The sequence below is a fragment of the Perna viridis genome, chromosome 2, assembly GCF_037379345.1.
Source record: "Perna viridis isolate PV_CMFRI_1.1 ecotype Kerala chromosome 2, ASM3737934v1, whole genome shotgun sequence".
Taxonomy (NCBI): domain Eukaryota; kingdom Metazoa; phylum Mollusca; class Bivalvia; order Mytilida; family Mytilidae; genus Perna; species Perna viridis.
Window position 1 is genome coordinate 192394 of NC_142446.1, and position 27818 is coordinate 220211.

General features: G+C 34.2%; 1 protein-coding gene across 6 annotated transcripts in view; it reads left to right on the forward strand.

Moving 5' to 3' along the window:
• Positions 1–27818, forward strand: part of LOC148623219 (girdin-like) — an 89372-nt gene that overhangs the window by 9864 nt on the left and 51690 nt on the right. For all 6 annotated transcript variants that reach the window (XM_088564875.1, XM_088564876.1, XM_088564878.1 and 3 more), the window contains exons 5-13: positions 1781–1923; positions 6053–6172; positions 10335–10492; positions 11998–12079; positions 18016–18087; positions 18598–18684; positions 23642–23788; positions 24502–24637; positions 26280–27667. In XM_088564875.1, the coding sequence (XP_088421001.1) occupies positions 1781–1923; positions 6053–6172; positions 10335–10492; positions 11998–12079; positions 18016–18087; positions 18598–18684; positions 23642–23788; positions 24502–24637; positions 26280–27667 (2333 nt within the window). The remainder of the gene's footprint in view (positions 1–1780; positions 1924–6052; positions 6173–10334; positions 10493–11997; positions 12080–18015; positions 18088–18597; positions 18685–23641; positions 23789–24501; positions 24638–26279; positions 27668–27818) is intronic.

Genomic DNA, 27818 nt, shown 5'->3' on the forward strand with positions numbered 1-27818 from the left:
GCAGGCTACTATTTCTAACTGTATATAGCAAACTGTATACATATACATGTAGTCTACTAATGAATGAAAAGGAGAGTCATAGTATATTGAGTGATTGAATTGATGAAGGATATTATTCACACTGACTGGGTATTGAACAAACAAATATTTGAAACAAGTTCAAGAATTTAAATAATTTGAATATACTATAAACAATGGTCAGTTCATAGTGACTTCAGTGGGCATTGATCAATATGTGTCTCTTTTGACCAGCACCCCAGATTTGTCCAACTTCAGTTGACCTTGTATTTTTTAGAATTGATAAAGATCATTCACAGAATAAACACACAAATAACACAATAAATGATGTTGTTACATTGTAGTCCAATTTATTTACTAAAAATGATAATGTTGTTTGGAAATATCACCTAAGAAAAATTACATGTATATACATGTGTCTCGACAAATATTACTCTCTCTAATAATACATGTACATCATAGAGGTAAGCCTTGAATTTTCTAATATTGGGTCAATGGCCCATTCTTGTGACATTAAATGGATAATTTCAAATATTACTACGGGCCAATCATATGAATAATGCATTAATTTTACACACACACGCACACAAATTGGCCAATGACTCATTTTTGCATATTTACGACCAATGGCCCATGACTCCTCCCAAAGTGATCTCTGTGTCAACAATAATTACACACTGAACTAGCAATGTCCCTAAAATTATATAATTTCTATAGTTTGTCCATGTTAGCTGGCAACATTTCTATCTTAAAAAAAAATTGAATGGATTTCAGTAAACCTGTTTCCATGTAAAATTATTAGATTATTTAACCATATATCAGAAATCTCTAATGGATTTGGAGTTATAAGGGGCCAAAGGGGACCTCGCCTAAAAAAACACTTTTTTCAGATTTGGTCAGATTTTGAATTCTTTTAATTGGATTCCTCATGAAATTTCATCTCTTACAATTTTTATATGACCACGAAAAATGCTTAAGGTCATATTATGGTATCACCCTGTCGTTGTTGTCTGTGTAGTTGGCGTCCATTAACTTACCACTAACCCTAACCCTTACCCTTTCATTTATTAACATTTTTTTGAAATTTTAACACAATATCTCATAGGGACATGGAAGAGCGCCCTATGTTTTTTTGGTCTTTCTGAAAATAAGGGGCTAAAAGGTGGAAAATAGGTGTTATAATTAATGGAAAAGGTTTATTTTTAATACAAATGTCAAGTTCTTCCTTTTGAAATTCTGTTTTAAAAGTTTTTTAACATGGTAGACTTATCTTTTAATGTTAAAGTGCTATTCTCTGTAAAAATCAGGCAGTGGGTGAAAAAAAACACAAGTCTTTCCATGAAATCTTATTCAAAATGTTGTCAGAAATGCAGAAATGGCATTGAATTATTTTTCAAGTGTCAGTAATTCAAGGTTTCAATTATATGAAGTGCATTGCCCTTTCATAATAAAGGTGAGATAACTCACTTTTCCCCAGTCATTCTATTGCAACTTTGGACATGGTTTTTTGTCTACCAGTAAGTGCATCAAAAACTAATAATACATGTACAATGTATGTCCGTCCACGCTTGCCTTAAGTGAACAGAGTTCAACAGGCTGGGGTCATTTTATACTATGCTCCACAAAACTCTTTATTTTTTTAATCAAGAGTTGTTGTTAGTGCAGTTGTTAGCAATTTTAAACTTGTACTAGTGTGATGCAAGTAGAATTTTGATAATGTACAATTGTAACTGTACTAAAAGTGAATATGTTGCATTTCCAGAGGCCAGTTTGATAGAACTACGTAAAGTACTGTTGTTAGTTCTTGGTTGTGCTATACAATGTGACAAGAAAGAGAGTTTCATTGAAGCCATCAAGAGCTTGGATGTCCACGTACAACATGAAATTGTTGAGCTTATCAAAGAGGTTAGTAGAATTATCAGGATGTTCTTTGGGATGAGCCTGTAACCTTGGATATGGGGCCACTCATTTTAGGTTGAGCTGCTGGTAACTTTTAGGTATGGGGCCACTATGAGTTGTTTGTAACCTTGGGTATGGGCCAATCACTTTGGGATAACCTGGTTACCCTGGATCAAAGTCCATTCACTATGGGATGAGCTGCTGGTAACCTTTCGGTATGGGGCCACTCACTATGGGATGAGCTGATGGTAACTTTGGGTCTAGGGCCACTCACTATGGGATGAAGTGGTTTCCATGGATATTGAGCCACTCACTATGGATTGAACTGCTGAAATAGGTTATCATTTCAATATTCATAATATTAATCATATAATATATGTGTTTGTGAAATTTAGCTGAAAATTTATGATTTTGTGACCTTTGATAGAACAGGCAAACAAAATAAGACAGAACTACATTACCTGTTGGTTTATTACCATTTCAGTTATGATGTTGTAATGGTTGCTGTCAGTTATGATAGTAATAATGGTTACTGTAATTTTTATATGCTGTTGGTTGCTGTAATTTCTATATGATGCTGGTTACTGTAATTTCTTTATGCTGTTGGTTGCTTTAATTTCTATATGATGTTGGTTACTTTAATTTCTATATGCTGTTGGTTGCTGTAATTTCTATATGATGCTGGTTACTGTAATTTCTTTATGCTGTTGGTTGCTTTAATTTCTATATGATGTTGGTTACTTTAATTTCTATATGCTGTTGGTTGCTGTAATTTCTTTATGATGCTGGTTACTGTAATTTTTATGTGATGTTGGTTACTGTAATTTCTATATGATGCTGGTTACTGTAATTTCTATATGCTGTTGGTTGCTTTAATTTCTATATGTTGTTGGTTACTGTAATTTCTATATGCTGTTGCTGTAATTTCTATATGATGTTGGTTACTGTAATTTCTATATGCTGTTGGTTGCTGTAATTTCTATATGATGTTTGTTACTGTAATTTCTATATGTTGTTGGTTACTCTAATTTCTGTATGATGTTGGTTACTGTAATTTCTATATGCTGTTGGTTGCTGTAATTTCTTTATGCTGTTGTTCTAATTTCTATATGATGTTGGTTACTGTAATTTCTATATGCTGTTGGTTGCTCTAATTTCTATATGATGTTGGTTACTGTAATTTCTATATGATGTTGGTTACTGTAATTTATGCTGTTGGTTGCTGTAATTTCTTTATGCTGCTGGTTACTGTAATTTCTGTTTTGTTGGTTACAGTAATTTCTATATGCTGTTGGTTGCTAATTTCTATATGTTGTTGGTTACTGTAATTTCAGCCTCGTATCTTGACCTACAATTAGAAATCGATGGTAAAGGAAAACTATTGACCAAACTTTATGACAAACTTGATGACTTTTCATTCAGAACTTTCCTTTCATCTGTGGCAACATCCCTTCGGCACCTGCGTATGGAGTGTTCATATCACAACTCATACGTTATGCCAGAGCTTGCCGAAACTATGCAGATTTTTTGTATCGCGCTAGAACTCTAACAAATAGGCTTCTGGAACAGGGTTATGTTGCTACAAGATTGAAGTCATCACTACAGAAGTTTTATGGTCATCATCATGAACTCGTGGATCGTTATGGTGTATCCATCTGCACCATGAAAACTGATTTATTCAACGGGTCATAGTTTTCCTTTCCTCGTTTGTCTACCCCAAACTTGACTTTTTTATGAGCAACTCGACAGGTGTTTCTAGAAAAGCAGAGGATGCTTACCCTACCCGTGCACCTGGTCCATGCTCCCAGTTTTTAGTGGAGTCCGAGTTGCTCATTTGCTTTTGTTACTTTGTATGTATGATTTTAGTTACTTTATGTTCTTGGTGTATGTCTGTTTTCCATGTCTGGTCTTTGTCCCTGGATTACATTCTTTTGATTACCGCTATAACCTTGGTTCCCTTGATTACTTTTTCTGTATGCTGTTGGTTACTGTAATTTCTATATGTTGTTTGTTACTGTAATAGGGACATGGAAGAGCGCCCTATGTTTTTTTGGTCTTTCTGAAAATAAGGGGCTAAAAGGTGGAAAATAGGTGTTATCATTATAATTAATGGAAAAGGTTTATTTTTAATACAAATGTCAAGTTCTTCCTTTTGAAATTCTGTTTTAAAAGTTTTTTAACATGGTAGACTTATCTTTTAATGTTAAAGTGCTATTCTCTGTAAAAATCAGGCAGTAGGTGAAAAAAACACAAGTCTTTCCATGAAATCTTATTCAAAATGTTGTCAGAAATGCAGAAATGGCATTGAATTATTTTTCAAGTGTCAGTTAGTCAAGGTTTCAATTATATGAAGTGCATTGCCCTTTCATAATAAAGGTGAGATAACTCACTTTTCCCCAGTCATTCTGTTGCAACTTTGGACATGGTTTTCTGTCTACCAGTAAGTGCATCAAAAATGAATAATACATGTACTATGTATGTCCGTCCACGCCTGCCTTAAGTGAACAGAGTTCAACAGGCTGGGGTCATTTTATACTATGCTCCACAAAACTCTTTATTTTGTTGTTGTTTGTTACTGTAATTTCTATATGCTGTTGGTTGGTGTAACTTCTCTAGGTTTTAGAATGCTTTTATTGGTTGAATATTTATGGTATTTAGATTATGTTTAATACATGTAAATATATGTAAAGTACTATAGTATGTCATATAGTCACTATTTCTTGGTTAAAACTGTCTGCTTTAACATGTTCTGAGCTGTAACATTATATAAATTAAGGATGAGAAGACAAAAGTGGACATGTAAATACTATATAAATCAAGATATATAATGCTAATTAAGGTTTTGTTTATAGAAGGACTTTTTTTTCTCATCAGTGATTATAATTCACTGAATGCTAATTATTCCCAGCACCTAATTTTATTACACTTTGATGCAGATAGGAACTTCCTTTTCTACATTATCTTTTGAAAAAATTATTGATCCATGTTTTATTTAAAGTCTCTGTTATGTTCCTATCAATACTGAAATAAACCCCCAATTTCTATGACATTTAGTTATCTGTTTAAAGATTTTATTAATGATTGACTAGCCCCCTATACAATTCATTGTACCAGTATATAGATAGAAATCAGAAGATTCTGTGGTTTGGATCATTGATGGTCTATTGCTGATTGTATTGATTTTCTCTGGTATACATTGTCACATACATTATACTAACTAGTTACTTCTAACTGCTATTTCTGCTTGTTGTAGATCAATTTAATTTCTCTTGAGGAATGCCCACTTAGTATGTCGTTAAATATTGATTACACATTAAAACATTATGTTCACTGAAATTATCTTTGATCATATAAATTAAGCCATTAGTTTTGTTTCCTAATAAGTACATGTGTATAGTGAGGATCTCTTTCATAGGATATACAGCTTATGTAAAATAATAGTGAATCATTCTTTGTGTGAATTTACATGAGTTTGCATAAATGTTATGTAGTCTTGAACTACACAAGTTCAAGTGAACTCTTCATGTCTTTTCACAAAACTCATGTGCTCTCAGACAGTAAATACGGTCAACCCTGTCAAAACTGTTCCCGAGGAAACCAGACAGTAAATAGGGTCAGCCCTGTCAAAACTTCCCCGAGGAAACCAGACAGTAAATACGGTTAGCCCTGTCAAAACTGCTCCCAGAGTAAACCTGACGGTAAATACAGTAAACCCTGTCAAACCAAAGTCCCAGGGGGTGCTGGCTTACTTCTCCATTCAGCCAAAGTCCTAGGAGGTGGTAGCTTACTGCTCAAACCAGCCAAGTCCCAGGTAGTGCTGGCTTACTGCTCAAACCAGTTCCCCCGGGGAGGGGGAATTTACACTTGATACTGCCCCCCATCCCCCCAAAGATAGGTTATACAGGTATACAGTTAATTCTGCCCTATAGTCAGATTATAGATATTTTCATAGTTTCATGTTGTAGCTATGTACTAGAACCAGGAACATATAATTATATAGTTCGTATTATATGTCCCTGCTTAACGAAATAATGATTGCTGCACAATGGCAAACTGTACACACTTGTTATTGGGAGTTTATTTGACTTTTTCCAATAAGTACATTGTGATTAAGATTAAATAAATTATATTGTAGGTGACAGATGACACAGAGTTTATCATGCACATGGAGCCCACCGAGTCACTAGAGACATACACGGAAAAAATGTTTAACCATGTGACCAGGCTGATAAAGGAGAGAGATGATTATTTTGAGGTACATACATGTACTTCACTGATTCCCTGATCACTAGAAACTAAGAATGATTAATATCTGTATTAGTGATTGAGGTGTGCGTCCGTCAGTCATTCCTTCCATTACAATGGGGGAACCTATCTCTTACCTCCTACACCACTGAGTAGAATTAAATGAAACTTTCACAAAATATTACATGTTCCCATGGTGTTTCTCCTATTTAATATTTTGATCCCAATAAATTTGAGTGTTTAACATAGCAGAACATGGATTTCATCATTTATGGGCACATAGATGGATGAATCTCTTATCCTTACTTCTCATGCACCACTGAATGGAATTAACCAAATCATTATTATATTTTGTCATTGTGCACCTCCTTTTTAGCTCACCTGGTCCGTAAACTTTTCACATTTTTCTCAACTACCTGAAAACCCCTTGCCCAATTTTAACTTAATTTAACAGAATTGATGTATGCAAGAGCCTTTACAAATGATCCACTTTTGGTCCTGCTTGATTAAACAAGATGGATGCCAGAGGCCATTTAAGCGTCTGATTGGCAAATTTTCATAGCTGAACTCTGAAACCACTGGTGCCAATGTCTTGAAATTTGATAGAGTTAATAACCTCAATGCCTTCTACAAATATTCCACTTTTTCTCTGACTGAGGTGGCTGCTGCCACTTAAAAGATGCTATGAAACCCAATGGGGAAATGCTTATATCTTTGCTTTGATTGAGCCAATAGTGACCAGTCGTGGCAGAAATAATAAAAGGGACAATTTTGACATCTGATTAAATTTTGGTTCCACTTGATTAAACAAGATGGCTGCCATAGACCATTTAAGCTTTTGGTAATCAAATGATATGATCATATGATTTCCAGTTCTCCAGATGAGCAACTTAGGCTCTCTGGAGCCTGTAGTTTATATTTTAATCTGAATCAATTTTGGGGTTTAGCATACATTTGTAGCAAACCATGGACTTCGTAATTAATGAATATGTGTATATGGGGGTTTGGATGGGGGAAGAGGCATCTCTTATGCATTTCTCCTCAAACACCACTGAATGGAATTTATTGAAACTTTTTCCATTGTCAAAAAATCACTTCTGAGGCGAAATTTGTACTGATATTAAACTTTTATAGTATATATACAAAGCAAATTTTTGGTCATTTCATTCCGTCTACAGTGGGAGACATAACAACACCTAGATGAGCTGTTCTGTACTACCATATATCGTGTACTAAGTTACAACACTAGATTTTTCATAGGAAGAGGAATGTCCCAGCCAGCGAAAGCTATATTTTTTTATTCTCAGCTGGATATCAGTACTGAAGCTTGATTGGTTAGCTACACGTTGCTCAAAATCCCATATCCCCGGACGTTGCTAAGCCATATCCCCTGGGGGTTGCTAGACATTTCCCGGGGAACGTCACGCGCACTGGCAGAGAAGTCAAAAATATCAGCTTACCTCCACCAACACCTTTAAACACACTGCCTGCTCTGAATCTAACCCATGCATTGCCTTCAACAATGCAAGTGTTGGCACTTCCAGCTCCTCCAAGATCAGTATTTCCGGCATTAATGAACACACAAATGACTGAATTCAGAAATCAACTGTCCGGAGTTAACTTAAATGATTTGATTCTGTTACGCAAATGCTGGTATTTCATGGATGTTACATTGGATGTATCAACATCAACTATAACCACTACAAATGAACACGAAATCTGATTTTAGCGCAAAATTTCAGTGATTAAATTCTGAAGTTTTTTGTAGAATTACTTGAAATTCCTCAATGGATGATAAATTCTGTACACTCCATGTATCCCGAGTAATTAAATGTCGTTCCTTTTTTAAAACGAATTAATCCTTGGTGCCATTAATTTGTCCTATTTTCCAGATTTTTTACGCACATAACTTTGCTTCGTCGTCATCATCATCAATGGAATTCCTAGTTTAGACCTAGTTTAGTTTCAATCTCACATCTCTGACCAAAGAACTTTTAACGTCTGTGACGTAGCGCTCGAGACGTTGACCAGCAAAAACAATATTGTCAATTTCCATTGTTATTTCAATAAAAATACCTTATATTTGAGCCCCGTGCAGGTCCGGGTGTTAAAAGAATAGGCCTGCAGCAGCGCTAAGCTTGTCGTATAAGGCGACTAAATAGTGCTCAGAAACCTAGCCGGGGGCTAGGCGCTCTGCCCACAGAGCAACTGGGATGTGTGCCCCAGGTGGTGGAATGGGGTACCCCTGGCATGTTACATGCTGGGGTTGTCAGGCTATAATATGGAAAATCTGACCGCCAACCATAGTGGTGCATCGTGTTGGGAAAGATGCCACGTTCCTCGCATGTTAAAGAACCCTGCTGTGGTTTTCGATAGGAGTAGGAACCTTTGCGCTCTGCCACAGGAGGCTAAATTGCCCGACCTTACCCATCCCCCCTTTTTCCAGTGGCAATCAAAATTTGTTGACCCTATTATCCTTGTGTCCCATCCTTTTGTTTTCAATTCATGTTCATTTTTTTTCATGTTCATTTTATCATCCATTTCATGTTCATCGTCTGAATATAGCTGAAATATTGCTGCTCGGACATTAAACCCCAACAAACAAACAAACCTTATATTTGAGCACTGTAGGGCTCTACCAAAGGTAGTACCCTACATCTGATAAAAAAACATGCAAAATTTGCATATTTCACTATATTTTTCAAAGATACTTGGAAAAATGTCACATTTGTGTTACATGTTGTATAAAAAATTCCAAGAAAAATGCCAGTTTAAGCTTGAAACCGGGGATAAAGTCATCATTTTCATTTATATCCGTAGATACGGAAATTTTAAACCCTTCAGTACTACCATACACCCTTTGGCTTCGCCTCAGGATGTTCAGGGATTTAAAATCTCCATATCTACAGATACTAACGTAGATAACTTATAATATAGTCTAGCTGGCTGAATGGTCTAGGTTGCTGGACTTTGTGCAGGCAGAGTTGCTATAGATGTCACAGTGGTACGAGTTTGAGTCCTGCAGAGGGAATGGCCAAAAATTTCCTTCACAAATTTGACAGTTCTAAAATTGTTAAGAATTTTTCAGATCCTTCTATATATATATTGTTGCCATAGATATCACAGCTGTACGAGTTCGAGTCCTGCAGAGGGAACGACCAAAAATTTACATCACAAATTTGACAGTTCTAACATCGTTGGCAATTTTTCAGACCTTTCTATACATTATTCATTACTTCCCTGTATCAATTTGATCTGATGGAGCAGTGTAGCGAATAGAGTCGTCACATTCTGAGACGTTTGTGTATAATAATGGAATAGAACATAAAATTAAATCATTCACTGTGAGCGCTCTCAGCCTCTTGGCTCTTTAGGCAGTTAATAAACATTTTATATTTTCACATTATTTGAATAACTTCTCCCATCTGCACTCTGTTCAAGTATGTTCTCCCATCTGCATCCTGTTTAAATATTTTCTCTGATGTATTTTTATCCCCCTCCCCCTCTCAGGTATATTGTTTTACCCTTGTCTGTGCATCCATAACAATTTTTTCTGTCACAGTTTTCTTAACAATTGCTTAAAATTTTAACACATTCTTCCTGTAGGTATGCCATATGGTAGGATCCATTTTTTAAAAAAATTTCCTGTTTACCAAGGACTTTGTTTATTTTCTTTATATTGTGTATCACTAGTGAGCCATTGCTCACGGATTTCTTCTTTTCCATAGAAAGTGTAGATGTCACCTTACAAAAGTTACTTTACTTCTTTATATTGTGTAACAGTTGTGAGCCATTGTTCACAGATTTCTTGTTTTTCATGGAATGTTTGGATGTCACCTTACAAAAGTTACTTTACTTCTTTATATTGTGTATCAGTTGTGAGCCATTGCTCACAGATTTCTTGTTTTTCATGGAACATGTAGATGTCACTTTACAAAAGTTATGTTACTTCTTTATATTGTGTATCACTAGTGAGCCATTGCTCACATATTTCTTGTAGAATTGAAACTAATTAATGGTTACTTTGTAGATAGTCTCCTATTGATAATCTTTATAGACCTAGAAAGCAGAATTTAAGTTAACTCTTATATACTTATATTCTTATGACATCTATGCAAACATACAGGTAACATGTTTCAACTACTAAAAATATTCACTTTGTATTTTCCCAGATACTATCAGAACTAGCACAGGAGCGTGATTTTTATCAGGCTCAGCTAAAGGGGCATACATCAGTGCCTTTGGCAGCACCAACAAGTCCCGAGAAACATCACATGGTTGTAGAACTTGCTGACTGTAAAGCAAAAATTAGGAAGTTAAGGCAGGAACTGTAAGTATAACATCTCTTATGGTGAGAGGAATGGAATGTTACTTAATATTGTGCTGAAAAGAATTGTAAGTTGCTTGCACTCATATTGACAGAAGTTTTAAGTTTTTCTCTCTCATTGTGGCAGGAATTATATGTTACTCTCTCTCAAGTAAAAGTGAATTGCAATTTATTCTCTCTCTCTTATTGACTGGATATATGATTTACTATAAGTATTCATTTCATTTTCATGGGAATGAACATGGAAATAGCCAGTACCTTGAAATATATCTGGAAGTCAAACACTGGAAAATAGATGATACACATCAAACTAACCACACATGGAGAACTAGACTTCACAACAAACATACCACACATGGAGAACTAGACTTCATAACATACCACACATCTAACTTACCATACATGGAGAACTAGACTTCGCATCTAACTTACCACACATGGAGAACTAGACTTCACATCAAGCTTACCACACGTGGAGAACTAGATTTCACAACATACATACCACACATGGAGAACTAGACTTCACAACACACATACCACACATCTAACTTACCACACATGGAGAACTAGACTTCACAACATACATACCACACATGGAGAACTAGACTTCACAACAAACATACCACACATGGAGAACTAGACTTCACATCTAACATACCACACATGGAGAACTAGACTTCACAACATACATACCACACATGGTGAACTAGACTTCACATCAAACTTACTACAAATGGAGAACTAGACTTCACAACATACTACACATGTAGAACTCGACTCCACATCTAACTTACCACACTTGGAGAACTAGACTCCACAACAAACATACCATACATGGAGAGCTTGACTTCACATCTAACTTACCACACATGGAGAACTAGACTTCATAACATACCACACATCTAACTTACCATACATGGAGAACTAGACTTCGCATCTAACTTACCACACATGGAGAACTAGACTTCACATCAAGCTTACCACACGTGGAGAACTAGATTTCACAACATACATACCACACATGGAGAACTAGACTTCACAACAAACATACCACACATCTGACTTACCACACATGGAGAACTAGACTTCACAACATACATACCACACATGGAGAACTAGACTTCACAACAAACATACCACACATGGAGAACTAGACTTCACAACAAACATACCACACATGGAGAACTAGACTTCACATCTAACATACCACACATGGAGAACTAGACTTCACAACATACATACCACACATGGTGAACTAGACTTCACATCAAACTTACTACACATGGAGAACTAGACTTCACAACATACTACACATGGAGAACTCGACTCCACATCTAACTTACCACACATGGAGAACTAGACTCCACAACAAACATACCATACATGGAGAACTAGACTTCACATCTAAATTACCACACATGGAGAGCTAGACTCCACAACAAACATACCACATAAGGAGAATTCAGTGTGTACACAAATCATTTGATACAGCAACTTTTCTTTTGCAGAGAAGACAAGCAAGAATTCATATCTGATTTACAAGTGGAAGTTGAAGAAAATAACAATGTTTTGTCCAAAATTAAAAATGAGGTAAGAACTTGTTTTTATGATGTAAATACCAAGGTACTTACAAGTGTAATCATTTTTGTACACTTTTTCTGATGAACCTAAACATATATCAAGAAATAATCTTACGGTAATGGCCTCGTGTCATGGTCCTTGTATTCATTTTTATGAAATGTTGTTGCTCAATCTTTTGAGTGAGTGTTAAGTATATCAGCACCTCAAACTGTCAACAAATTACTTGGGTTTTAGAAAAATTAACATTCAAGTCAGATATTTTAGCATACCAATCAAGTTCAATAAGAGATTCACTAAGAGATTTTTCATCGCCATCCAAAATTAAAGATTTGTTGTCAGCAAACTGACAATTTGTGTTCCGTCTGCAAAACCTGAATACCACATATCCTTATTACCACAAATCTTGATAGCAAGAATTTCTGCACATAAAATAAACAAGTAAGGTGACAGAGAATCTCCTTGCCTATATCCACGTCCAATATGAAAAAAATCTGAAAGATTTCCACCCTGAATAATGGCAGATTTTATATTTGAGTAAAACACTTTGTCCCATTTAATGATAGATTCACCAAAATTAAACAACTTCAAACACAATGTAAAAATTCCCATGAAATTGAATCGAAAGCTTTTTCAAAATCAATTAATAATAATAAACCTGGTATATCTTCTTCCTCTGTATACTGCATAATATCAATAAGTCGAATATTTTCCCCGATATAACACCCACTAATGAAGCCTGTCTGATCAAAGTCAATCAATTTGTCTCAAACTTTTTTAAATCTGTTTGCAATAACCACAGAGCCAATCTTTTATACTGTATTAAGCAATGAAATGGGACGCCAGTTTTTCAAAATTGACGAGGTTTATTCCCTTTTGGTAGACAAGTAATAATTCCTTGTTTCTGAGTAACAGAAAGATCACCTGTATTATAACCACAGTTTAAAGATTCCACTACAAAGTGTTGAAGATCTTTCCAAAAAAAATTTGAAAAATTCTGCTGAAAATCCATCTGATCCAGGTGTTTTATTGTTTTTCATTTTTTTTTCAATCCAACACCTGCTTGATGGATGGTAATTTTACCCTCTAGATTGTTTTGTTCATCGCCAGTTAAAATGCTATATTGTGTTTGATATAAATCTTTTTCTAAATCATTCAAGTTACAACCAGTATAAGAATCTTTACATTGATACAAGTTTTCATAAAATAATTTCACTTCTTTTAATATTTCAAATTGATCTGTTATAACTTGACCATCATCTTTTTCTACTTTCGGTATAATTTTACCCACACAATTTTTTTATTCCAGTCCACAAAAATATCCTGAAGGCTTTTCACCTTCTTTCACCCATTGTGCCGTTGACCTAATTAGTTTTCCTCTCATCTTTTCTTTATGTAGATTTTCAAGTTCATGCTTCTTACTTTCTAATTCATTTATAGAATGTTCATCTATACCTGCTTCTAACTGCATAATTCTATTTTTCATGTCATGCTCTTTTTTTCAGATTCCCTTTTTTTAAAACTAGAATAGGAGCTGGTTTTGCCACAAATTTCCATTAGTATAATTTCAAGAAATAGCTGCATATTTATTATAAAGTGAATATTCTCATTATTCATACTCTGAATATTGATATTAGTATCAATATTGTCAAAGTTGTAAACAAGAGGAGCATACTGTTTTTCAATCTCTGAAATTTTGTTTTTGACATTTTTCATATATTCTGAATCATACAATAAAGAATTATTGAATTTCCAAAACCCCTTGCCACGAACAAATGGATGGAATTCTAAATCTAGAACTACTATAGAATGGTCAGACCTATAGCTAGGTTCAACAGAATAGGTTTTCAAATAAATTAATGTGTTCTCTGAGAGAAGAAAGAAGTCTAGTCTGGCCTGTTTGAAAGGTGTTCTTTTTCGCCAAGTGTACTTTCATAGACTCAGAAAAAGTTCCCTGAAAGGATCAAATAGACCTCTTTCTTCTATTAACTCAAGAACTGTATTTCTAGCACTAGGATTAATAATATGCAAATAATTATAATACTCTAATTAAAGGTTGAGAACAAGATTAAAATCACCGCAAATACCAAAATTTGTCATCTATTACAGAAAAAATCGGTGCCTCCTCGAATACCAACATTTTATATGTTACCTATTCCTTGAATGCTAACAAAAATATTTCAATAGATGTTTATATTATAACAGTAGGTGTTTTTATAACGATTAAAATGTTTTTGTAAGTATTTAAATGTTGAGATTAATTAGTGAAGTTGATAAATAGAACATTTTATACCTTTTTTAGATGGAAAACAGCAGACTTTTAAAAATATGTAAGAATATGATAAAGTTGAATAATTAAAAATTTGTAAAAATAAAACAAAATTTTAACATTTTTTTTTAACTTTTATTTTAAGAAATGTTTAAATTATATACAAAAATACTAAAGAAATTCAGAAATTTGTTTGCTGGCATCACCAAGAAAGGTTGCTTTTTCCACTATACCAAGTGCATCTGGCGGAAAACTCAGGTGTGCGGTCTTAAAGTTGCATATTCAAACGACGAGGACATCAACAGACTGGTAAGAAGAGCAGCAGTTCCTCCAATGGTACTAACTGAGGAGGTGGAAGATGTCTGGTTTCAAGCACTCCAAGACTTAGAGGATGCAGATACGAACATGAGCACCACAAGGTTTACTGACTATGTGACCGAGTACTGGATAGAGGGCAACCGCCATCTTTGGAACCATTACAATAACCAACAACTTAGAGGGCTGGCACTCAAAGAACAAGAAAATCGTCCAAACTCCACGCCCAAATATCTTCAAGCTCATCGAGCTGTTACAACACCAGGAAGCTGCATCCAGATGTCAAATGCTGCAGTACGCCTTCAGTGGTAAACATGACAACAGAAAGAGAAAGTACAGAGAAATTGAGAGCAGACTTGGTAACCTGAAACAGCAACATGCCAATAATAATTCAAAAAAAAATAATTCAAAAATAATTCAAAAGTCTATTGTTCTGTACTTGTACATTTATGATTTTGTGAAGAAATGCTTAAGTATGAACAGCAAAAAAAAAAGATTTTAATCACTGGAATAACTATCTGAAATATGAACTAGAATAAGTCACCTGTAATTTACCTATCTGTTAATTACTATGAATATTTTGATAAGCATGCACCTTTGTTGTGATAACCACTGACACCTATTCCTTGAAAGCTAACAAAATTTTACAGGTAAATTGTAGGTAGATCAAAGGATGTTGGCATTCGAGGAATACAGCAAAAAATCATATCATAAAAATCAGGGGAGTCTTTTATTTGGCCCATACATACATACCAGAGTCATTTTTTGTTTTTGAACTACAATATCTAGGATTAAATAGTTTCCAATTGTATTTCTCGTTTCCTTTAAAGCAATAATTTCAAAATTATTGTTGAAAAAAAATTGCTACTCCTCTGGAGTTTGAATTCAGTGAGGAATAGGTGTAATAGGTTTTATAACCATCATTAAAATCTTTAGACTTTTGTAATAATCTGAAGTTCACTGATGGATCTTTAGTTAATATTGTTGTATATAAGACCATTGGTAACATTTACAGCACTATGTTCCCTCTGTTTAAACTGGCATTATTCTCATTTTCATTAAACATAAAAAAATTAAAGGTTTTTTTTTTTAAATCCTTACAAAGTGTCGAAGTCTGGGGTACTAAATTTTGATTTATTTTGGATTTCATGTTCGCGCTTGTAGGCCGCTGTCTATCTTTTCTACAATTAGTTTAAAAAATAATCTGTGGCTGTTACCATGAAATGTTCTCATTTATCCATGGAGTCACAGAAATACTACACCTGTCATATCCAGCAGGAAATTAAATCTATATTACATAGGTTCAGAATATACTTTCGTTGTGGGGCTTTGTTTTTGACAATTTTACCTTTCAAAATCTGCTGCTGGCTACAGTATTTGTAACAAATCCTTGTTTTTTGCCAAAATATATTAAGAAACTATTGGTTTTTGTGTTGCAAAAACTTTTTCAAGTAGTTTTGAGGCCCCAGTGCAATTATATTATAAATTTAATTTTGTGTCAGAAGTTTAAAAAGTTTCAAATCTAAAAGTAAGATATGATATAGCTATTTACAAAATGTCTGATCTGGCATATAGTTCAGTATATAATGTTAGCACCGTAATTTTAAAATGAAAATTTGATTTTAGTATACTTAAAACCAACTGTGGTTACTTTATCACAGCCAACTGGTGTCTTAGCACGTCATTTGTACAAAAGTACGGCAAATTAAAACTTTTGCAACAAAGGTATGCTTACTGAATATGGTTGTGCTTACAATAATTAGATGGAGAAAAAACTGCAAGCATGTATATTGATAAAGCAATTTTTGAATTCACTTTGCGGATCTCTAATATCAAACAGATGTCTTCAGATCTGAACTTTTGCTCAATGTTGAAATGGAGTTCACATCTTTTTATTAGCTCACCTCGCCAAAGGCCATGTGAGCTATTGCCATCACTTGGCGGCCGTCATCGTCGTCGTTAACAATTATACAAAACTCTTCTCCTCTGAAACTACTTGACTAATTAGAACCAAACTTGATATGAATGTTCCTTGGGGTATCCTGCATAGAACTGATAAACATGGCTGCCATTACTAAAAATAGAACATAGGGGTCAGACAGCAGATTTTTGCATATATCTCCAAAACTGGTAAGTTTAGCTAAATTCTGACATGCATAAAAGTGTTCTGCATGATGAGATCTATCTCGGGTCAAATTTTGGTTTTAAACTGTTGAGTCATGTAGGAGATTTTGCCCTTTTTAAACGATTTTTGCTATTTTTAATGTTATTCTTTCAAAAATCTTGTCCTCTGACATTATTTAATCAATTGAAACCAAACGGTACAAATGTTCCTTGGTGTATCCTGCATAGAACTGATGTGGGGATTTTGATCAGTCGAAAAACATGGCAGTCGTTACTAAAAATAGAACATATGGATCAGACAATAGTTTTTTGCATGTATCTACAAAACTGTTAGGATTAGCCAAATTGTTTCAATAGCTGAAATGATCCATATTATTAGGACTACAAAAGTCTTCAGGGATAAAATTTGTCAGGTGTCTCCTTGTAAGAGTTATTGCCCTTGAAAGGTGAAAAAATGACTCTTTTTTAAACAATTTTCAGTCAATATCTTGAAAACTATGATAGATTGCTCCCAGTTTTTAGTGGAGTCCGAGTTGCTCATTTGCTTTTGTTACTTTGTATGTATGATTTTAGTGACTTTATGTTCCTTGTTGTGTATGTCTGTTTTCCATGTCTGGTCCTTGTCCCTGGATTACATTCTTTTGATTACCGCTATAACATTGGTTCCCTTGATTATTCTTTCAATGGTTGAAAAGATCTTATAAGTCCTACCAAAGACTTCTAGAGTCAAAATTGTTGGACAACTTCTTGGTAAATTTATTGCCTTTGAAAGGCAAAATTCAAGCAGGTGAGCAATTCAGGCTCCTGGGAGCCTCTTAATTCCTACCTTTGGAGCATGTTTGGTAGCAATTTTATGGAAAACTAATTTGGTAACCATATAGAAATTGTACAATAATTTTAAGGATTTTCTAAGTAAATTTATGTCTTTTATTTTAAAGAAAAACATTCAAAAAAGTTGTTAAGATATATCTTAATTTGGTATTGATTTGACTTTGTAGTAATATCTAAATGAGGTCAAATAAGTTTGAATTTAATTTAGATCTGATTTGTTTTATTTTTTTATATTTCTAAGCCAGTATTGAACCATGAACATTGATACTCACGTCTAAAGTAGTTTATTTCTAAGCCAGTAATGAACCATGAACATTGATTCTCACATCTAAGGTAGTTTATTTGTTGTTCTGGTATTTACGGTGACATCTGTGAGTAAACTGTTGTTTTGTTTTGTCTATATCTGTAGAACAAGACATTGGTACAAGATGCTAGATCTGCCAGGCTTTTGAGAGATGAACTTGATGTTCTGAGAGAAAAGGTATTAAGTCCAATTAGTGCCCAGGGGTGGGGTTTACTGTACACAGGGAGGAAAGTTTTCATCAGTTAAATTGGTGCCCAGGGGCTGGGTTAACTGTACATAGGAGATAACATCATATACAAATAAATTTATACTTAGGGGTTGGGTTAACTTGATACAAGGAGAGAATGTTATCTACATTTAGGCTAAGGCTTAGGGGTTGGGTTAACTTGATACAAGGAGAGAATGTTATCTACATTTAGATTAAGGCTTAGGAGTTAACTTGATACAGGGAGAGAATGTTATCTACATTTAGATTAAGGCTTAGGGGTTGGGTTAACTTGATACAAGGAGAGAATGTTATCTACATTTAGATTAAGGCTTAGGAGTTGAGTTAACTTGATACAGGGAGAGATTGTTATCTTCATTTAAACTGATGCTTAGAGTGTTGTTGAACCTGAATACAGAGAACATATTATCTAATTAGGAGAGGGGTATACTGTATACTGTGAACATTTTCTATGATTTTAGGTTGCCCAGTCCAGTTCTTATCAAGCTGAACTTAACAAGTGTAGAGAAAGATTGAATGAGCTAGAGTTCTATAAATCTAGAGTAAACGTAAGTAAATGTACCTTGCAAACAATTAATATTCAATTATCACTTAAACTGAAGGTCTTTATAAGGTATTGTCATTACTTGGTACCTGTCTTTTACCTATAGACCACTTCATGGAACTAATTTGGACGCAAGCATTTTGAGGTACAATATATATTTGTCTCTTACCTATAGATCACTTCATGGATTGTAACTAATTCGAACACAAGCATTTTGGGGTACCACATCTACAAAACAATTTTATATTATGCTGTTCAAGAAAAAAACAGAAAAAGGCTGCAATGACAATTTTCAGATTTTCAACTTGTGAAAGAAAATATAAAAATGAAAATAAATGTGACTGTCCTTTAGCTTGACAAGCTTTAGAAAAGTCTCACTTGAGATAAAGTTCTATGACTAAAAATGTTCAGCATGATGGGATCTATCTGTTGTCATTTTTTTATGTTAATCTGTTTTGCCATGTTTGAGTTATTGCCCTTTTTAAACTTTTTTTTAGCTCACATGGCGTCCATCATCGTTGTTGTCGTCCGTAAACAACTTTTCAAAAATCTTCTCCTCTGAAACTACTGAGCAGAATTACATGAAACTTTGCACATATGTTCTGTAGTGTGTCTTGTACAAAAGGTGTGTTTAGATTTTTGATCTAAGAACATTGCTATTGCTAAATTCTGGCATGAGGTAAAAGTGTTCTGCATGATGAGGTGTATCTGTGGTCAAATTTTCATTTTGATCTGTTAAGCCATGTTGTTGTTATTACCTTTTTTCGACATTTTTTTCCTTATTTTTAATGTTATTTCTTTAAGAAATCTTCTCCTCTGACACTACTTGACCAATTGAAACCAAACATGTTACGAATGTTTCTTTGGGTATCCTTTGAAAGGATTCTTATTATTAGGACTACAGAAGCCTTCAGAGACAAAAGCTGTTTGACCTCACCTTGTAAGAGTTATTGCCCTTGAAAGGGGAAAAATGACAGGCTCCTAGAAGCCTCTTGTTTGCTATTTTTGTCCACCCTGACACATCACAAGGGGACATGGAAATGCCATGCATTCATCTGCATTTTCTGCACTTTTTTGTAATGCTTTTACCAAACAAGTTTGTTTTTGGTATGTGGCCTTATTATGAAGAGTTACAGATTAAGTTTGACTTTATTACGGTTGAATGATTTTTACAGAAGTTTAGCCCTTGGACTTAGAAAATTTCAGTGAATTTACAGTTTTCCTCACTTTTTTTTTACGCGGGGGATATTGGAATGCTGATCTTTTATTAATGTTATTTCTTTCAAAAATATTGTCCTCAGACACTACAAGACCAATTAGAACCAAACTTGTTATGAATGTTCTGCAAAGAACTGGTGAGGGGTTTTTGATCCATCAAAAAAACATGGTTGCCTTTACTATAAATAGAACATGGGTGTCAAACAAGTCTTTCGCACATATCGTCAAAACAGTTAGGTCCAGCCAAATTCTAACATGGAGTAAAAATGTTCAGACATTCATCTGTGGTCAAATTTTTGTGTTCATCTGTTTAGCCATGTTGGAGTTATTGCTTTAATTTTTTTTATTTCTGATTTGGTCAACTCATGCTAAATGTTTGTACATATACTATTATTTATTTCATTTTGTTACAATTTTGCCATATAAAATTATGACTGTACTCTGATGAGCTAAATTTACCTGTGCCTTGAGATAAAAAATATACACTACCCATGCTTTGAGATAAATATATATACTACCCATGCCGTGAGATAAATATATATACTACCTGTGCCTTGAGATAAATATATATACTATCTGTGCCTTGAGATAAATATATATACTACCCATGCCTTGAGATATATATATATTAGGTATGGCGAGTGGTCCATTGGATAAGATGACTCTCGGTTTTAAATATTACATTTCTGTAAGATATGGATGTAGAACAAACCACTTAAAAATAAATGTTTGACTTATTACAATAAATGCATGTTCTATTCAGCAGGATATATAAAAGAATGATGTTGACTCCTAGTGATAGCAGTTTCTTTTAATAAAATGTACGCCTTGTGTGACTTGTTATGTTCCCCTCATCCTAGTCCAAATGTAATACTAATGGTATTCACCAACTAAAGTTAATAGTTCCTAGTTCCTTTTCCACATCAAACGATTCTTAAAAATGTTAATCATGCATCCTAAAGTCCATTCGTATTTCTTATCCACCATAAATAATGCTTGTATTTCACTTATTTCAAAGTCAGGTTCCTATTAAATTCCTCTGGTGGTGCTCCTATAATGGCGGAAAATATCGTAAGATATTGTAAAATGGAATTAACGTCAAACGACACTATAGGTGTGGTGGGAGATTGCATTAATGATGGTTTCTTGCAGCATTAAAACCTTCCCATGGCTATTTCCTTATATTTCAAATGATGTTGACAGCACTGCAGCCAAATGCAATTTGCCATGTTAGACAAACTTGCTCCGTATTTATACCTTTGAAATTATTCATACGCTGGCTCATGATAATGATTACATGTAAGCAAACAAAGGAACCTCGGCTCATGATATTTCCCTAATGTTATGTCATAGTTGTGGAAAGATCCCTGTGGTTCTCTTCCATGAACTCGTTCTTTTTCTATAAAAGTCAAATTAATCGGCTAGCATTTCCATTAACGCTGTTGCTATGTGAAGTGATGAAATACGTCACTACAAATAGTCCATGGTCCTAAATATCTGTAGGTTTGAAATATTGGAATAAATATTGAAACTGCTATCAATCTAGGAGTCAACATTTACATTAAACAATATCAAGATCAACATGACTTAAAACTAGCTTGAAAACTTACGAAATGCCTTCTCCAAACCTGGAAGTGAAAGTAAATGTAAATGATGTCATTCATAAACATTGAAGACGTTGTCATGCTGCTTGGTTAAAGTATACCATAATCATCAATATTTGACATTTGGATAATAAATCAAACTTGTCAATACTCTTCAAAGGTAATGGTTTTTTTCACATGTATTATGACTCTTCTTAACACGGAACCCAAAAAATGTAGTTACATCACAAATAGTGTTTTTTGGACATGTGCTTGAAGCATGTTGAATGAACTTGATTTATCCCAAAATTTAAGATAACAATCGTCATGCTTACAGTAACAAGGAGACCTCATGCATATTACAAGTGCATTACATGTGCCTTGAGATAAATATATATATTACCCGTGTCTTGAGATAAATATATATACTACCTGTGCCTTGAGATAAATATAAATACTACCTGTGCCTTGAGATAAATATAAATACTACCTGTGCCTTGAGATAAATATATATACAAGGACATGAATATATGTATATATGAAAATATATTAATAATTTATCCTGTGAAATTTGTTAAGAGTTATGCCCCTTAATTTAAAAGTTTCTTGATTGATTGATTGATTGTTGGGGTTTAACATCCGAGCAGCAATTTTTCAGCTATATTCAGACAATGAACATGAAATGGATGATCAAATGAACATGAATGATGATGAAATGAAAAAAAGGATGGGACACAAGGATAATAGGGTCGACAAATTTAGATTGCCACTAGAAAAAGGGAGGGATTGGTAAGGTCGGGCAATTTAGCCTCTTGTGGCGGAGCGCAAAGATTCCTACTATCGAATACCACAGCAGGGTTCTTTAACATGCAAGGAACGTGGCATCTTTCCCAACACCACTATGGTTTGCGATCAGGTTTTCCGTATTATAGCCTGACAATCCCAGCATGTAACACACCAGGGGTACCCCATTCCACCACCTGAGGCACACATCCCAGTTGCTATGTGGACAGAGTGCCTAGCCTTCAGCTGGGTTTCTAAGCACTATTTAGTCACCTTTTACGACAAGCTTAGCACTGCTGCAGGCCTATTCTTCTAACACCCGGACCTGCACAGGGCAAAAGTTTCTTGAAATTAACTACCACATCAGCATTTCTGTACAACACCTATGAAACTGAACAGACATTTATGAATTTGACAAGTAGTATGACACAATGTATAGTTATTCATATGATATGGAAATCTTAAATCTGTCTATTTTGAAGGAGTTTAATTGGGAAATTTCTGAAAATAAAAATGTTTGACGGAACAGGTTAAGACTTTCATATAACTATGTAATTAAGTGCTTTACTCTAAGAATCAGGTAGTAGATGAATGAAGGTGAAAAAAAAAATCACTCGTCTTCCCATGAAATCTAATTCAAATCTGAAATGCAGTAATGGCATTCATTTATTTTTTAAGTGTCAAAAATTCTAGGTATATACATTGCAATTTCATCAACAAAGGGAGATAACTCACTTTTCACATATTATTCTATTTTAACTTTGAAATCCCTTTCCTGCATCTTCTGATTCCTCCTATACATTGTTGCTTTATCTTTAATAGACCATAAACTATGTGCCCACATCGTCCAATTGTTTTTTGCTGATTCATCACCGATTCTTACAGATTCCGTATGTGTGAAAATACATCCTAATCGTTACACATGTGAAAATACGTCCTAATCGTTACATGTATGTGAAAATGCATCCTAATCATTACACATGTGTGAAAATACATCATAATCGTTACACATGTGTGAAAATACGTCCTGATCGTTACATGTATGTGAAAATGCATCATAATCCTTACACATGTGTGAAAATACGTACTAATCGTTACACATTCACATATATGTGCATACATATTTTAACCTGCAGAAATAGTTAGTTTCATCTTGAACAGTAACTGTAACCATTGCCTTAGCACTGTGTGTTGATCCTTCTTTTTTGGCATATCATGAATTAAGTTTTTTTGAGGGAGGCAAATATGAACTTTAATTTTATACTGAAGGGCATTTAACTTGGTAACATGACTATTTGATGTAAATCAGGATAAAACATTTCTGTCTTTATGTTAATCATTAATCAATAGTTCAGCTTAATTTTTATCAACTTGCAGGAGCTGAGAGAAGACAATGCTATCATAACTGAAACTAAAAATATTTTGGAAGAGCAGTTATCAGCAAGCCATAAACGAGTGGAGACAGTTATAGAACTAGAAAATGATTTACTAGGATACAGACAACAGATTGAAGAGATGACTCTGGTATGGTGTACATAACTTGTCAGTTAGTATATTGTAAAACCAGTTCTATTTGAGATGACACTGGGCTGGTATGGTAAACATGACTTGTCAGTATATTGTAAAACCAGTCCTATTTGAGATGACCCTGGCCTGGTATTGTAAACATGACTTGTCAGTTAGTATATTATAAAGCCTGTTCTATTTGAGATGAACCTAGGCTGGTATGGTACACATGACTTATCAGTTAGTATATTGTCAAACCAGTCCTATTTGAGATGACCCTGGTATGGTAAACATGACTTAGTTAGTATATGGTAAATCCACTTTTTTCATACACTTTATCCTTTCACACAGAGAGTATGTCACAGATGTATGCAACATTATAAAGAGGTCCCATACCCCTATCAGTGAACTTAGGTCTGCTTCCTGTTTAATAAATTTGTTTACTTCATATTTATGATTAAAGGCAACATTTTTCATCACACTTGATTATTGGTCACATTTCTCAGCAACTGAAATTCACAACCATTTGATAATTGGTAAGTGACTTTAATTAGGGTCCCATACTGAGTGTACTGAGTTTAGGCCTTTTTCGAATAATTTACTTCCTGTATTTAAAGCATTTACAGTATTTGATAATAGGAAGAGCTGGAGTTTAGTACAAGTAGGAGGCAGATCTTGTTTGATTAGAGAGAGATAAAAGTTTGTGTTACAACATGTTTTTTACTTGACAGGAGAGAGATGCAGATAGAGAAAAGATCAAGATTTTAACTGAAGAAAATGCTCAATTACAATTTGAAAAGAAATCAAATATGAATGAAAGCACCAACTTAGAACAAGAGTTAGAGTCAGCCAGACTTAAAATAGCTGGTGAGTACTAGAATATGTGCAACAGACTTAAAATAGCATGTTAATACTTAAATGAGAGTTAGCCAGACTAAAATTAGCTGGTGAATACTAGATTAGGAGTCTTCCACAGACTTAAAATATGTGGTGAGTACTAGAATAAGAGCAGCATTCCCACACCACCAGGAAAACTGGAAAAAGTTAGGAATTTTTAATTTGTTTGTTCCCTGTTAGGAAAAGTCCTTGAAAATTAAAAAATTGGAAAATTTCAGGAAAAAGTTCTAATTTTTGCACTGGTCATGACTGTAAACAGAAGCATATAATGTAATGGTAAGCCAGTCATAATGATTGGAATTGTCATTGAGCTTTACGTTATGGCATTTTAACCATTACTAACTGTCCACAGAACAACTCTGAAGAGATCTGAGGATATGCATTTCTTGAAATCCTCTGAGGAAGTCAGATTGGGTAAAAGAATTTTTTCCTCGATAATGTGACCATATATAGAAGTATCATCAGCCTGTGCTTCAGCATTTTGTTTGAATATGTAGGAAGGGATTTTTAGATTGACTTTAAAAATTGGCACAGACTGTCTCTTTTGATCTAAGCATCTTGACATTATAATTGGCACAGACTGTCTCTTTTGATCTAAGCATCTTGACATTATAATTGGCACAGACTGTCTCTTTTGATCTAAGCATCTTGACATTATAATTGGCACAGACTGTCTCTTTTGATCTAAGCATCTTGACATTATAATTGGTACAGACTGTCTCTTTTGATCTAAGCATCTTGACATTATAATTGGCACAGACTGTCTCTTTTGATCTAAGCATCTTGACATTATAATTGGCACAGACTGTCTCTTTTGATCTAAGCATCTTGACATTATAATTGGCACAGACTGTCTCTTTTGATCTAAGCATCTTGACATTATAATTGGCACAGACTGTCTCTTTTGATCTAAGCATCTTGACATTATAATTGGCACAGACTGTCTCTTTTGATCTAAGCATCTTGACATTATAATTGGTACAGACTGTCTCTTTTGATCTAAGCATCTTGACATTATAATTGGCACAGACTGTCTCTTTTGATCTAAGCATCTTGACATTATAATTGGTTTTTGCACTAAATAATAAAAGAAATAAAACGACAAACTGAGAATCGTTGATTGATAGGAATCAATGGTCACTTGTGTGACTGATAGGAATCAATGGTCACTTGTGTGACTGATAGGATAATAATCAATGGTCACTTGTGTGATTGATAGGATAATAATCAATGGTCACTTGTGTGACTGATAGGATAATAATCAATGGTCACTTGTGTGACTGATAGGATAATAATCAATGGTCACTTGTGTGATTGATAGGATAATAATCAATGGTCACTTGTGTGATTGATAGGATAATAATCAATGGTCACTTGTGTGACTGATAGGATAATAATCAATGGTCACTTGTGTGATTGATAGGATAATAATCAATGGTCACTTGTGTGACTGATAGGATAATAATCAATGGTCACTTGTGTGATTGATAGGATAATAATCAATGGTCACTTGTGTGATTGATAGGATAATAATCAATGGTCACTTGTGTGATTGATAGGATAATAATCAATGGTCACTTGTGTGACTGATTTTACGTGATATACACTGTAGGTATTGGTGGTAACTTATCTGACCAAATGGTTGAGACAACTAATGCTAAGATGATTCGACTCGAACTGGAAAATCAAAGGTTGAAGAAAAAGATTGAGGAGACTCAAAGTAGTTCTATGTTAGAAAATAATACACTTCATCTTGAACTGGAAAAAGAAAACCAGAGGCTTGCAAAGAAAATTGAGAAACTTCATACAGCTTCTAGTGAAACATCTGAACAGTTGATAGACTTGGAACAAAACCTTGATAAAACCCTTAGGGAGAAAGAGAATCTGACTCATACATTGGATACAATGAAGGAGAACTATGAAAGACAAGTTAGAGAGTTAGAAGCTGAGAATGATAATCTCCAACAAACTGTAAATGTCATCAGAAAAAGAAATGAACAAACAAGTGACACAAGATTAAAAGAATTAGAAAAAGAAAATAAAAAATTACATGAAACATTGACAGAGAAAAATCATGCAGCATCTAAGTTAGAGTATGACAACAAACAAATACAGAAATCATTTTCTAAATTAAAATTAAATTCTGACCACATTTCTGAACTAGAAACTGAAAATACACAGTTTGAAAGAGAAAACAGTGAATTACGGAAAACAATCGCAACTTTACAATTAACTTGTGATAAAAGTGATCAGTTGGAACAGGAAGTGTCTGATTTAGAAGTGGAGAACAGAAAGTTACAGAAAAATCTGCATAGTTTACAATCTGCTTTACAAAGAAAGGACAGCTTAGAACAGGAGAATATTAACCTTACGGTAGAAAATAAGAAGTTAGAACGTTCATTACATTCCATGAAAAGTGCCTCATCTAGAATAGCTGAGTTAGAGAGTGAAAAAGATTCAATTAACAGGGAATTGCAACAGTGTAAAAAGAGTTTAGAAAATCAAAGAAACCAGAGAACAAAACATGAACAAATGGAGTTAGATCTTTTAGATCTGGACAATGAAAATCAGAGACTTCAACAGTCATTAGAGGTTACTACCAATCGTCTCAATCAGTTAGAGAAAGATAACACTGAGATTGAAGTTGAGAATGAGAGATTACAGAAAACTATAGAGGAAATGAAAAGGTCTAGTAAACGTTTACATGATGTACAGAAGGAAACATCACAGCTAGAAACTGAACTTACTAAACTTCAAACATCTAAAGCTGTATTAGAGAAGGAAAATAAACGATTGAAACAATCAGTACAATTAAAAGATTCTTCAGTAGATGAACTGACTACAAAATACAATATTCTAGAAAGAGAACATCGTAGTGTTAAAAGGACACTGGAAACTCACAAAGAAACTTCATCAAAGTTATATGAACTAGAGAAAGAGAACAGAGAAATCCTTCAACAGTCTAACGTTGAAAAGAAAACTGTTTCTACTCTAAGAGAGGTAAGTATCAACTTCATTAAAAAAATTATTACATTTGTCCAATGTTCTTGAATTCCTGATTCTCGTAACCAGTGGAAAGTAAAATTTAGGTACTGGTTGTACTTTTTACAACTACAATAAATTTATGGTCTTACAATGATATGACTCTGTT